This window comes from Squalius cephalus (assembly GCF_949319135.1).
Source record: "Squalius cephalus genome assembly, chromosome: 17".
In the NCBI taxonomy this organism is placed as follows: Eukaryota; Metazoa; Chordata; class Actinopteri; order Cypriniformes; family Leuciscidae; genus Squalius; species Squalius cephalus.
Window position 1 is genome coordinate 5,666,286 of NC_137138.1, and position 13,559 is coordinate 5,679,844.

The 13,559-nt window shown below is 36.8% G+C and overlaps 1 protein-coding gene across 15 annotated transcripts in view; it reads right to left on the reverse strand.

Annotated features, from left to right (window-relative positions):
• Positions 1–733: 733 nt before the first annotated feature.
• cdk5rap2 (CDK5 regulatory subunit associated protein 2) overlaps positions 734–13,559 on the reverse strand; it is a 39,003-nt gene continuing 26,177 nt past the window's right edge. For 6 of the 15 annotated variants that reach the window (XM_079847689.1, XM_079847685.1, XM_079847677.1 and 3 more), the window contains 16 exons: positions 12,130–12,350; positions 11,593–11,653; positions 10,347–10,537; positions 8,008–8,301; positions 6,866–6,991; positions 6,650–6,766; positions 6,220–6,346; positions 4,563–4,684; positions 4,292–4,492; positions 4,031–4,090; positions 3,566–3,756; positions 3,341–3,472; positions 2,562–2,700; positions 2,430–2,476; positions 1,499–1,544; positions 734–1,218 (listed from right to left, as the gene is read on the reverse strand). In XM_079847689.1, the coding sequence (XP_079703815.1) occupies positions 1,103–1,218; positions 1,499–1,544; positions 2,430–2,476; positions 2,562–2,700; positions 3,341–3,472; positions 3,566–3,756; positions 4,031–4,090; positions 4,292–4,492; positions 4,563–4,684; positions 6,220–6,346; positions 6,650–6,766; positions 6,866–6,991; positions 8,008–8,301; positions 10,347–10,537; positions 11,593–11,653; positions 12,130–12,350 (2,191 nt within the window). In that variant the 3' untranslated portion in view covers positions 734–1,102. The remainder of the gene's footprint in view (positions 1,219–1,498; positions 1,545–2,429; positions 2,477–2,561; positions 2,701–3,340; positions 3,473–3,565; positions 3,757–4,030; positions 4,091–4,291; positions 4,493–4,562; positions 4,685–6,219; positions 6,347–6,649; positions 6,767–6,865; positions 6,992–8,007; positions 8,302–10,346; positions 10,538–11,592; positions 11,654–12,129; positions 12,351–13,559) is intronic. The other 9 variants (XM_079847676.1, XM_079847678.1, XM_079847684.1 and 6 more) reach the window with 3 other exon arrangements.

Here is a 13,559-nt window from a genome sequence, read left to right on the forward strand (position 1 = left end):
TCATAGCCGTTTGTATTAAACCTTTTTATTTCCCATTTGCCATATATTTGTCTTATAACCATAATAAACTGCAATAGAGTAAACATGAATATGGTCTGGCTTTGTGCATGGACACTATACTAATATCCCTTTATTTTCCAGCACATGAGTTTATAGTACATATAGTAAGGTTATAGTAAGATGTAATAAGGTTTTATGCATTAAAAAATGCATGGGTATATTATAATTATAACTTCACACTTTTGTGACATATAATGTATACATATACTAATACATTAGTTCAAGATTAATACATTAACAAACATCGATTAATAATAGTGTATTTGTAAATAAATATAAACCTAGATTATTAAATGAGGTAAAACTTATTGTATCATGATGCTATAAATCTTGAACATGAGGCTGGTTACTGTCTTTTATATTTCATGTTTAACTGATATCTAGTGGTGTGGGTTCATTTTTTTTCCATTTTTTTTTTTTTTCAAACCATTATATTTAGTATAATCCTGAGTCACTTTAAGGTTCTTTTCACAGCAAATATGGAGTAGGCTTTTTTGAATGAGGAAAATGTTATAAAATATGCTTTTTATAGTTTCTACACTGTTTTGCCAGTGTGATTTTGTGAATGTGTAGCAAATGTAAAATGAAATCTAACTAAAAGTCTTGTTACAGTTTTGTATTTGAGTGAAAACAGTGTTACAGTATGAGAAGACTAGATTAAAATCAAACCAGTTTATCATAAAAGCACAGAGTCTTCTGAGGGTTTTATACATTTACTCGTATCAGTCTGCTACATTAATGTACATGTACCATCACAAGATTAGATCATCACTAGAGTGAAGCAGGATGATGGAGGCAGTGAACATGAGACTGCTTAAAAACATTCAAGGGAAACAGTATAAAACTAAAGTTCAAAATATTTACAGGAGAAAATCTTTTCCAATATTAAAAAAACATTCCCTTTACATGAGTTAAATGCTTACTGTATATGTGCAAATACTTGCCCAAACTTCCATCAGCGTACCTCAAAAAGAAAAATAAATTAAAAAGGCAAATGAAGAGGGCGAGGACATCGCTATAATGACATCAGTTGTGGGCGTGTCTAACAGCTGCAGTGGGAGGAGTTTCCACTGCATGCAGAGCTTCTGCCTGAACGCTGCGGTGAACTGGCCACACCCCTCGATTGCTGATTGGTCACTGGCCATTCAGTGGGACGTCCTACAGAAACACAAAGGTAAAAAGACTCAAGAGACTTATTGAGATGCCAATCAATCAATAAAGTCCATGCAGAGCATCACATGCCTGAAACAAAAAGAAAAACTCCCCAGCAGCAAATGAAGGTCAGAAGAGCAAAACATGGCATAAAAACCTTTCCATATGGGCTTTGGAGATTTTAAACAACTGCAAGCTGACACAAAACCGGAAAAGGAGCATGCAGAGATCGTCATGCAAAGAAACAAATGGCCTTCACAAACGCACAACCCTCCATTAAACTGACCTTCCACCTGCAGACCCTTCAGCCCAAAAACATTCAGATAGTTGGACTGAAATACAGGTGAAATAAAGCACAGCAGACAGAGCATTAATATCAGGAAGAAAGGAGAGGGAAGAGAAGAAAACCCTTAAAACATAAATATAGATATATAGATCCAGGCAAATGTTCTTTACAAAGAGACATTCAAAACAATGGAACAATTTGTTCAATTTTATTTTAGTGGTTCTTTTTACGTTTTATGGTAAAGTAAAAAACAAAAAGAGCAGCAAACTGCAATTTTTTTAAATAAATGTTATAAGTCCAAAAAAATGGTAAGAAATGGTAATGGTAATATTAGTATTTTTTGGAGGCTAGTTTTTTTTTTTTTTTTTTTCGTTTACTATATACAGTAAATGGAAAAAATAAATAAATAAATAAAAAATAGCCTCCAAAAAATAAATAAATAAATTACAATAAATTAATTCTGCCATTCAAAAACGAAGTCAACAAAATCATACTTTGCAATCATTTTATTCTTTAATGTCACTCACGCACATGTATGTGTGGATGCATTATGCACATTTGGTTTCGGGTCAGAAAGATTTTTTAATGTATTTGAAAGAAGTCTCTTCTGCTCACCAAGCCTGCATTTATTTGATCAAAAATACAGAATTAAAAAAAAATATTTCAATTTAAAATAAGTGTTTTCTATGTGAATATATTTTAGAATGTAATTTATTCCTGTGATCAAAGCTGTATTTTCAGCATCATTACTCCAGTCTTCAGTGTCACATGATCCTTCAGAAATCATTCTAATATGATGATTTGCTCAAGAAACATTTCTGATTATTGATGATGAAAACAGTTGTGCTGCTTAATTTTAGTAAAAACCCTGATTAATATTTTTTCAGGATTCTTTGGTTTGGTTTATTGGGTCTTGGAAACACAAACGCACCTCCAGGTTTCCTCTGGCTCTCTTCAGCACGCCGTGAGTCAGAGACACTGCAGGAAACACAGGACACAAACATCAGCACATGATTCTTCTAGATGAGCGAGTGTTGTGTGTGTCTGTGTGTGTGTGTCTTACGCTGGTCGATGACGATGCGCTCCATGCCCTCTTTGAGCTGGTTGGTGGATCTCAGGCGTCTCACGGCTCCGGTCAGCATCCGCTCCTGCTGGGACAGGCGACTCTTCAGACGACTGACCTCACTCTTCAACAGATCGTCCTGATGACACACACACACACACACACACACACACACACACACACACACACACACACACACACACACACACACACAGAAACAGGACTTAGCACAGGACTGCTGGGAAAACAATTCAAATGTATCATAGTTTTTAAACTTCAGATGAATGAGGGTGGATTTCTTATCTTATATTTTTATTTATTATGTTTATTAGTTAAAAAGTAAATATATATATATATTTATTTAATTTCACACCTTAATTATGGTCACATTTTATTGTATTTTTTTTTTTCAGGATAGGAACACTTCACAAGGGATTTAATCCAAATAAATAAATAAATAAAAATAAACTTATTTCTACAAAGTACACATGGGTTTGTGTTTTTTGGTGGCCAGGTTGATTTATTATTTCATAAATATTTTTTTTTAAATAAGTTTAACAATTATTAACTTTTTAAGAGAATAGTATTTTATTACACACATAATTAAATAAATAAATGTTAATTCATCTCATATGTTTATTTGATATTTATTTAATGATTGTATTTGATAATTTATTTAATTTTGTCAGTTATCTTCCTTCATTACTCTGTAGTCATTATATTTAAGCTTCACATGACAACATCACTTGGACGACTGTGTGTGTGTGTGTGTGTGTTACCTGTTGAGTGTGTGTGCCGTCTCCAGAGGGCAGAGAGACTCTCCAGAGTAGTTTGAGGAGTCGGGCGGCCTCCTCCAGAACCTGCTGCATGGTGTTGACGCCGCCAGAGAAGCTCTTCAGCTGATCCACAGCCTGACACACCGTAGAAAACACATTCAGTGCTGAAACATGAGCCTAACACACATGAGACTCAGTGTGTGTGTGTGTGTGTGTGTGTGTTCTCACCCTGCCGCAGTCGTGTATCTGTGTGTCCAGATCTGCAGTGAGTCTCTTGGCTTCACTGATCTGTTTGCGCAGGGCGTTATAGTCCTCTATCAGACCCAGAACGTGCCGGCCTCGTCGGTCCGCCCACAGCCGGTGTCCCGGTACCAGCCGAGACGGAGCATGGGAACCAGAGTCCGCTGAACTACCGCTGTCTGAACACAAACATAACTTCATGACCAACATGTGAAAATAAACATTTGATTTTTCAGGGTTTATCAGCGAATTTCACAAAAAAATATCTTGTGGTCACATAAAAAAATACATCCAAATGAAGAAGTTTATTTCTAAGACCATAAGACCTCTTATTTTGTTCATTTGATTTTAGGACATGCTCTTTAGATCCATCACTGCAATTTAAATCTGTTGATGAACTGATCAGCATCTTATTAAATGTACAAATATGAGAGAAAAGACAAAGATATGTACCATGTGCCGCACTAGACGCGTCTGTCTGTAAGTGATGAACGTCTGATTTACCAGCTTCATCTGAAAGAAAGACATTTATTTTCAGTAACAACCACTTATTGAACCCTTCCTTATCCTGCTACTGCCACTTTGACGCGTTACAGTGGTTTAAACAATCCTTCACATGGTAAAACCACTGTAAGCCTCATCAGCTTCATTGCTTTATAAATAACACATTTCCCATAAAGACATCGAGTGTGATATTGGAGTTGGTGTGTGTACCTGTTTTATGCAGCAGGTAGTTGATGTTAATGGTTGATTTGTGGTCAGTGCGGGTCAACAGCTCTTGTTCTAGTCTCTGTCTCAGTGTGGTGTTGATCTGGATGCTTCTCTCCAGCTGAACACGCAGCTGTCTGATCTCACCCAGCAGCTCACTCATATCCACTGCTGAACCGCCCTCATAATCAGACCCACGGCCCTCTCCTGCACACACACACACAGTTATGAGCTGTGTCTCAAACCTAGTGAGCATGTTCAGTGCATGTGAATGTACCTTTGTGAGTCTGTGTGGAGTTCTTCATGTGCTCTTGTACTTGTAGCTCCACACGCACGGTCTGCAACACCTGCTGGGTGTCACACAGCTGCTGCCTCTGATGACTGTTCTCACACTGCAGCCTGAAACACACACACACTCACATCAATGCATGCACAAACATATGAAGTCCTTAGACAACATTATAATATTAAAGTTGCATTAACAACTCACTCACTCAATCAGAGAATCAATCAGAACAATAACTGAGTCACTAGCTGAATCGGTCAGAACGCTTCCTGCATTAAAGGGTTAGTTTACGTAGGCTCACTATTGGCCGACACTGATCATGCGTGTGATGCTGACCAATAGTGAGCCTACGTTCTGATGTACATCCCAGAAGCGCTGCGCAGTTACACTACGTGAATTCACTCAGAGAAACACAGAAGAAAATGAAGAGTTGAATAAAGTCGTTATTTTTGTTGGTTTTTTGCGTAACAAAGTATTCTCAGAATACTAAATGTGTAAATTTCCTACCGTAAATATATAAAACATTTATTTTTGTGAGTGAATGCAGCACAATGGTGAACATAAATGTAGAACTTTAAAGGAGATTTTCTCAATGTTTAGATTTTTTTGCATCTTCTGATTGCAGATTTTCAATAGTTGTATCTCGACCAAATATTGTCATATCCTAACAAACCATACATCAGTGGAAAGCTTATTTATTCAACTTTCAAGTGATGCATAAATCTCAATTTCAAAAAATTTACCCATGAGACTGGTTTTGTGGTCCAGGGTCACATATACAGTACAGTAGCCTATACTGAACCAGAGTAAGATTCCTTCACTTTAAAATTAATTTTACACTCCAATGGCCAAATAAAACAAAACAAAAAATCTATTGCCATGCAAAGAAATAAAAAATAATGCCTAAATGCAAACAAGTCAATGAACAACACAAATAAAAATGCATGTGCAATAGATAAACAAAATGGAACAGACTAGAACACACAATAATGAAATCAATTTAATTAAACCATATTGTTTATGAGAAAATATGTCTAGTTATTATTTATAATTCATAAATGGTTTTTGTTTTTGAAAAAGAAAATAATACATTATCCTTTAATATATCGGCCTAATTTACTTATCGGGTCGATAACATATTGGCTGTATTAGACGTATTAGAAATATTATGTTGGCCGATACCGATATGTTGTCCATCCCTATTAACAACCGAATCACTCACTAAAAATCAAACTGGACTCAAAGCTGGCTGTTTAGCAGCTGAAAAATGCTGTAAAAGGTTTGAAAGATTTAAAATGGTTTAAATATTAACTGGCCATTCGTAGTTAAAAGATACTCATTTGAAAAGTAAATGGGGGTGTAGGAAACACTGATGTGCAACAAATAAAAAATTCAGGGACGACATAATGAGTGTGTGTGTAATATAAAACTCTCATTAGCCAATCACACATTTACCTCCTGGATTACAAATAATTGCAATAATTAAAACAACTCATTACACAGGCCCTCTGAGAATGACACATGATACAAACCAAACACATTACATGACACTGGATCTCTGCTTTCTGCGGCTGATCTCTTTTATGGGAAACACATATATATTTTTCTGTAGATGGATGTCCCGTATGAGGCTGTGTGTGAGTGTTACCTGTACAGGTTGTCCTGTAGTTGAGTTCTCTCTTGTTTGAGATTTTCACACTCGTTTCTGCTCATTTCCAGTTTAGCAGTTCGGCGGGCCAACGTCTCCCTCAGGCGATCGTTCTCCTTCTGTTTATCTGTTTAATACAAACACACACACACACACACACCTGTGACAACAGCTAAAAGATTACATCCAGTAGTAGTTTTAACAGATTAGACAGGGTATCTGCAGAGTTTTAAAAATCTAATTTAAGACACTTTTAAGACCTGCACAAATAAAATAATTTCTGTACGTCCATTCAGAATAAAAAAAAAATCTCAAAATAAATCATGTACCTTTGTAAATCACCCTTTCCAATATTTAAGACTTTTATGGCCTTAAATTGGATGAAATTTAATTAAAGTCTTTTTCAGGAGCCTTAGGGAGAGTTAGTTACCTCGTGCTCCCTGGTTGAGCTGCTCTTTGAGTGTGTGGTTTTGGGTCAGGAGGAAGTGAAGTTCACTGCTGATGTGAGCCTGATCCTCAGAACCAGCGATGAAGATGTTAGTGGCTGCTGATCACACATATACATATTAAATGATTTGAAGATATTAGGAGCGTTGCGAGCATCTTTAAACATGCAATTCGTTTGTATGAGTTTGTGTGTGTTCACCTGAGTCTTTCTCAGCTTCCTGTAACTTTCTTTCTAACTGTTCTCGGAGTCTTTCATTGGTTCTGATGGTCTCTTCAAGACGCTGACGCAAAGCTCGGATCTCGTGCAGGTGTTCTGCTAACAGATCTACAAGAGAGAAAACAATGCACTTATGTATTATAATGTAAAAGATTTCTGACTCTCAATAACATAAGCACATTGTAAGCACTCATTAACATTGTCCGAACCAAGAACACAACCCTTTAAAGAATGTCATATGAAATAATAGTCAGTAAAATACAACTTTTTTATTTATTTATTTGTAGCAAATTTGAAACATCAGGCTTTTATGGATCATAATAGTCTATAGTGACAACATGGAGCTCATACTCGAGGAGGAAAAAAACCCTCAATTTTATTCAGACACAAACTGAGGTAAAAACATTAACTTTGGTGCAGGTGTTATTTATATGTCCAAAAAATCAGCTGAAATTCTAATAACTTGTAAATGTAAAACAATGAGATCTTTAGAACAATATAAAAAACTACTTGCATAAAATGCATATAAATATCAGTTTTTATCTCCTAATAAAATGTCTTAGGATTCAGAAGACGATATTTTTATGAGTTTTATGATGAAAGCTCTGAAGTTTTTATTGTTGGAGCCAAAACATAGAATGCAATGTATTACAATGATGATTGAGAGATGAACCAATAAACCTCCCTCAAAAGCCTGATGATCATATTTGATATGATTCACATTTTAACATGATTTTTCTAATAAAACGATGTAAAACGATGGATAATCAAGTAAACATTAGTTGCTTCAGTCCAGTAAGTGTTCATCTTGAAATATTACTTACAATATAAAAGATATTCTTACGTTTACTTTTTAAAAATCAGTAAAGATTTCACAGCAACAAGTGAAACATGACCTGAAGGCTTATTAAATGCTAATGCTAATGTTTTTTCAGCTGTTTTGATCATGTGAAAGGACTTAGAAATTTGCATATCAAATACGATACAGTAAAAATAATGTTATACTAACTTATAATGTTTAGTTGTACAGTTATGTGGATTTTGGACCAATGAGAGCTCATTCTGGGCAGAGTTATCCAGTGTGAGCAACCAAAGGCCACAAGCAAACACACAGTGAGGTCTACCTGAGTTGATAGTCTTGCCCGCCGGCATGTTCTGCTGCTGCTGCTCCTCCGGCTGTTTGTCTTCGGTCTGGTTCTGTGGGTTGTTCTCCAGGATGGAGCGTGTGAGGTCCAGTTCACTACGAAGTGTAGCGTTCAGCTCCTCGCTGCCTCTCAGCTGCTCCTGCAGACGCCCGTTCTCCCACTGTAGCATTCGGACACTCCCCTCTCCAGCATCAGCCACGCCCCCTTCATCGGCCACGCCCCCAGACACCGGCCCCATATCTGTAAAAGCATCGCCATTGGTTGCCTTCAGGCCTGCAAGAGACAACAACAAAAAAGAACAAACATGATCCATAAACTAATTTTAATAAAAAAAATGTATTTAATTCATTTTAAAATGTAATTTATTCCTGTGATCAAAGCTGAATTTTCGGCATCATTACTCCAGTCTTCAGTGTCACATGATCCTTCAGAAATCATTCTAATATGCTGATTTGCTCAAGAAACATTTTGATTATTAATGTTTATTGTCGTTTTATTGTTATTGTTGAAAACAGTTGGGCTGCTTCATATATTCATATTTTTGTGGAAACTGATACATTTTTCTCCAGAATTATTTGATGAATAAAAAGTTCAAATGTTCTTACTGTCACTTTTGTACATTTCATTGCTGAATAAAAGTATTAATTTCTGTCAAAAAAACTTACTTTTACTAAAACTTAATAGAAATATTTAAAGAATACAATCATGACAAAAGTGAAAACAACAAATAATTAAAATTTTAAGTAAACTGAAAATATGAATAAATTCTATATTAGTATATGAATAATACTAAAACAACACTGTTTTAAACATCAAATTCTGTTACTTATCCCTAACCTATAATTCAAGACAACAAGGCATCAGCACCACTTAAATGAAGAACAGGACAGTCAAGAAGAGAGTAACACTTGCTTTTTACCTTCCTCTTTGGTGGCTTTTAGCACCTTCCTCCATCTGCTACGAGAGATGGCATTATGGGCCATAATTTATTCACTCATGTTCAAAGCTGAGCCACTGTTAACCTAGACCTGGTCTCACTATAACACCAGATCTCAGTATAACTGTAATCCAGTAGACTACCACAAATTAGGCTTTTACGAACATGTATACGGTCTGAATGACAATTAAGCATCACTCAACTCGCCTCTAAGGACGTTAGCACTAAACAAACTGCAAAGACGGTGTAGTCCATCACGCGTTCACGGAGTACATCTCCAATCTCTCCATCTATTGTGTCCCAGCTGCAAGGAAACCTGAACCAGGCTGTTCTGAAGACAGATCAGGAGTAACAGACTCCTTCTGTTTACTAGTGTAATGCTATGAGAGTTAGTCCATCATCTTGTGCTGATGCCTTTACTAAAGAGCAAAATCTATCCGTTTGCATGATACTAAACACTCAACACACAGCAACACACATGCTCAGGGCTCTGAACAGCTCTCAGGAGGGCAGAGGAGAAAACAGTGCTTGCTGAATAATGCATCTCTAAGGGCCTGTAACGGGACACCAGCCTCAGCTTCTGCCATTTCACTTCATGACTCGAAATACTTAAGCTGACAGGATCGCAGATTAGGGCTGGGTGGTATATCCAATTTGTACGATACATTCATATATATTTTATAAACGATATAGGATGAGGCGACACCGTTTATATCAATATATAGTAGCTTGATATAGCGGAGGACACAGAGTGAGCTGCTGCGCAGAAGGTGCATAATACAATTTGTCTTAAACAGGAAGTCTTATTTTAAGGCAGTCAAAGTAACTATACACGTTAACTATATCTTACAAGTTTAATGCGGCTTTCCCGGTCAGATACCCAAACCCGACGTCCATAAATATTATTTCAAAAAAGAAAGAAAAACCAGACCCGATAAAATTAGAATTAAATTAATTTTGAACCCGACTGGACCTGTTGACTGATTTGGCCGCTGCTCCATTACTTTCATTCATTCATTTACTTATTTATTATTACTTTATATTATTGCCTGCCTGATGGATACAAGTTATTTCTGAGTTCGGCTTTCAATTGTGAGCAGTGGGTTGGAAAAATAAACGTGATAGCTCAATAAAAGTTAAATCGATAGCCTAATAAATCATGGATTTGAAAAAGAAAAGCCCTGCATCTCACATCTATAAGATGGATTTCTGTGTGCGAGGATTACAAACGTTTGTTCCTTTTCTACGTATGTTTCTCAAAAATGCAACGTGGAAGTACGTGATGAAGTGCTGAAATGCCAATTCTGATGTTAGTTGGGATACAATCAGGTGCATTTACAAACAAATGAAATACCTTTATACCTGATCAGGTGAGTGTTACCTGTGTGAATTCTGCTGGGGGTCTGCCTGCGCCGAGCAGGGGGGCTGTCCTGGAAGGATGAGGTGCCATCATTGGACAGTCTGTCACTCATCTCGGAGTCTGAGCACTGATCCATTCTCTGAACTTGCATTCGCAGTTGATGTTGCAGAGCTTGAATGAGCCGGTCTTTCTCCTGTAGTTTTGCAGAGAGCCTGTAAGACACACAAATAATTACAGACAGAACGAAACTGTCTTAAAAATTAAATTAAATAAAAGAGGGACACGACAAAACTAACCACTAATCAACACACCAATACCACACTAGACAATATAAGGAAATAAGGCTGTAAAAGAGTAAGGATTAATCCCAAATCCAAAACTTTTACTTACTACTATATATGCGTTAACTTTGTGGCATATAGTACATGAGCAAAAATTACCTTAAAATTTATTTCAGTTTTAGGTTCATTTTAAACCTGCTGTTGCCAAATAACAATCTCAAATCTCAAAAAATAAACACTACCCTTCAAAAGTTCTATGAATAGAAAGTTTAAAAGAACAGCATTTATTTGAAATAGAAATTACTTTATAAAGGTCTCTGTTATTTTGATCAAATTTAATGCATCCTTGCTGAGTAAAAGCATTAGTTTCTTTTGAAAGGTAGTGTAATTTGGGACAGATTAATCATAAACTTGCATACTATACAGTATGAATATGAATTGGGATGAAGCCTAAATCTGGATGAGAAGACCGCCACCCAAAGAGAAAATACAGAACAAAATCTTCAATTACTCCAAGAAAGGTTTCATTGCAGAGATCACACACACTGCACTGCACACGGGCCACAGCAGGGCAGCACTCACAGGTCAATGTAATGCTGTGTACTAATGGCAAGATTCTGGTTCTGCCTGCACAAATAAACCATCTGTAGCTGCTGCTGTTCTCTGTCGCCCTCTAGCTGAGAGCGCAAGTACTGCAGCTCCTCCAACACACACTCACAATCACTGTCAGGAGGAAGCCAAAGACTACAGCATCAAACACAAGCTGGATTAATGGGTAATAGTAGCTACAGACTCAAGTGAAAACTACAGCACAAGCATACTAATACTGTTTTCATTAATCATCTACTACATAATACTTGTGTGTTTGCGCACACTTGGCAAATAAAGCTCATTCTGATTCTGAAGATTCCTCCTTAAGATTTTCGTATTTGTTAGATCGCAGGGCATCGTTCTTAGCATACATAAAAGCAGAAAGCGGTTCTCACCTGAGCTTCATTTCTGACTCCGCTCCCTCCTCATTATCCATACCAGGCCCTCCTGTAGAAACTAAAGGAAAACAGAAAACACATATAAAAGTGTTTCAGTTTGAGTTATTTTAGTAAAGTTAAATTAAATGAAAATCAAAAATCCTGATATTTTATATTTAAAAATGTATATTTGTCTTTTATTTCAGTTATTACAAGTGGCAAAACTGTTTGTTTTTTTAATAAAAAAAAAAATCCCACACTACACCTCTGTCTGTAAAACTTGCATAATATTTAAAACACTCTCAGATACTGAAAGCACTTTTTGCTTATGTTTTTTTGTTGTTGCCATTACTTTATATTTGCTTGCATGTTTCAAGCTATATAATAATTCCTAACATACAATTGTTTTTATTATTAATTCATAGTTATTTTAAAAAATAACTTGCATTTAATTAAGTAATTTAATAAAAATGCAAACATGTACTTGATATTAAAAGTCAAGATTTGGGATCGGATCATGAGGTGCATAGTTTCTCTGTTTTTGTGTATACTTACCCTGCTCTAGTTTCTCCAGCAGGCTCAGACTGCGGTCCAGCTGCTCTCTGAGCTGGAGACCCTGGTCAGAGTGCATCTCACTGGGTTGGAGTAACTCCTCTAGAGCGGCTCTGAGCTCCAGCAGCTGTTTACGCTGTTCCACACCCAAACCACGAGACACACGGATCTGTTCCCGCAGCTCACACAACTCCCGGGCCTGAGACTGGACCAGAGACTCAATTCTGCAGAGAGAGAGAGAGAGAGACGATTACATTTAACAAATAGGTAATGCTTTACAATAAGGTTTCATTTTGTTAACTATACGAGTTAACATGACGTAAGAATGAAAAATACTTCTAAAGCATTTATTAAAGGTGCCGTAGAATGGATTATTTTATTATTTTATAATGTTTCCTGGGGTGCCCTTATAATGTTAGTATGTTTTTTAGATCAAAATTTGTTATAATTTAGAAATAAAAGGCATATTTCCTAGCCTGATTTCATTCCCTGGATTGAACACTCTGTTTGAAGGGGCGTGTCTGCTGTGAGACTTCAGTGTAAACACCCTCTGCTGTGATTGGCTGACATGCTTGCATATGAAATATCTGGCATTACATGTAGAGCTATCTGGAAAACTTTTACTATTACAGCTTTTATACGTTTTTACTATTACAGCTATCGGGATTAACGAATCATGAGAAGTTTTTTAAGTATTTAGATTATTCCAGCATTGAGCAGATGACAGCCTGTTGATCGCGTGAATGAAGATCTTATCACTGCAACGCGATTTACTGATGCATAAACAGTGTTGAACGACTTTGAGAGAAAGATTATCTGTCTGAACTTGAACAATTACACATCAGAAATTCACATAACCCACTGGTTCTCCAGAGGCTCGGATGAAGGAACTAAAAAAATACTTTTGTGTTCATTTGTACATCCAAACACTGAGCAACTGCCATGCTTTGTTCGCTCGTTTGCAAGCCACGATATCTCTCGAGGAAAAAACAATATCGCGCTGGATCTAGATAACACAGTGTAAATTATCGTTAATAAAATCACTACTTACCGCTTGCGGGAATATAACGTTAGTTGAAATTGCCCCCTTCGTCTGTTTGAGACGCCGAGAGAAGCCTGGCTGCTTGATATTGTTCCAGGTTAGAAAAACAGTCCGTGGTGAAATGGGCAGAGCAACTAACAACTTCGAATTAAACTGTAGCGGTATCCGATTATAGATAGATTGTAGATAGATCTGCCATTTTCCCTATGATCCTCGCTTGTTTCTTCACCTGCAGAACTTCTGATGATTCGGCTGTGCAGTTCCGCCTGGCATTGAACATGGGCTGGCATATGCAAATTTTTAGAGGCGTACATATTAATGATCCCGACTGTTGCGTCACAGTCGGTGTTATGTGGAGATTCGCCTGTTTTTCAGGGGTGTTTTTCAAAAA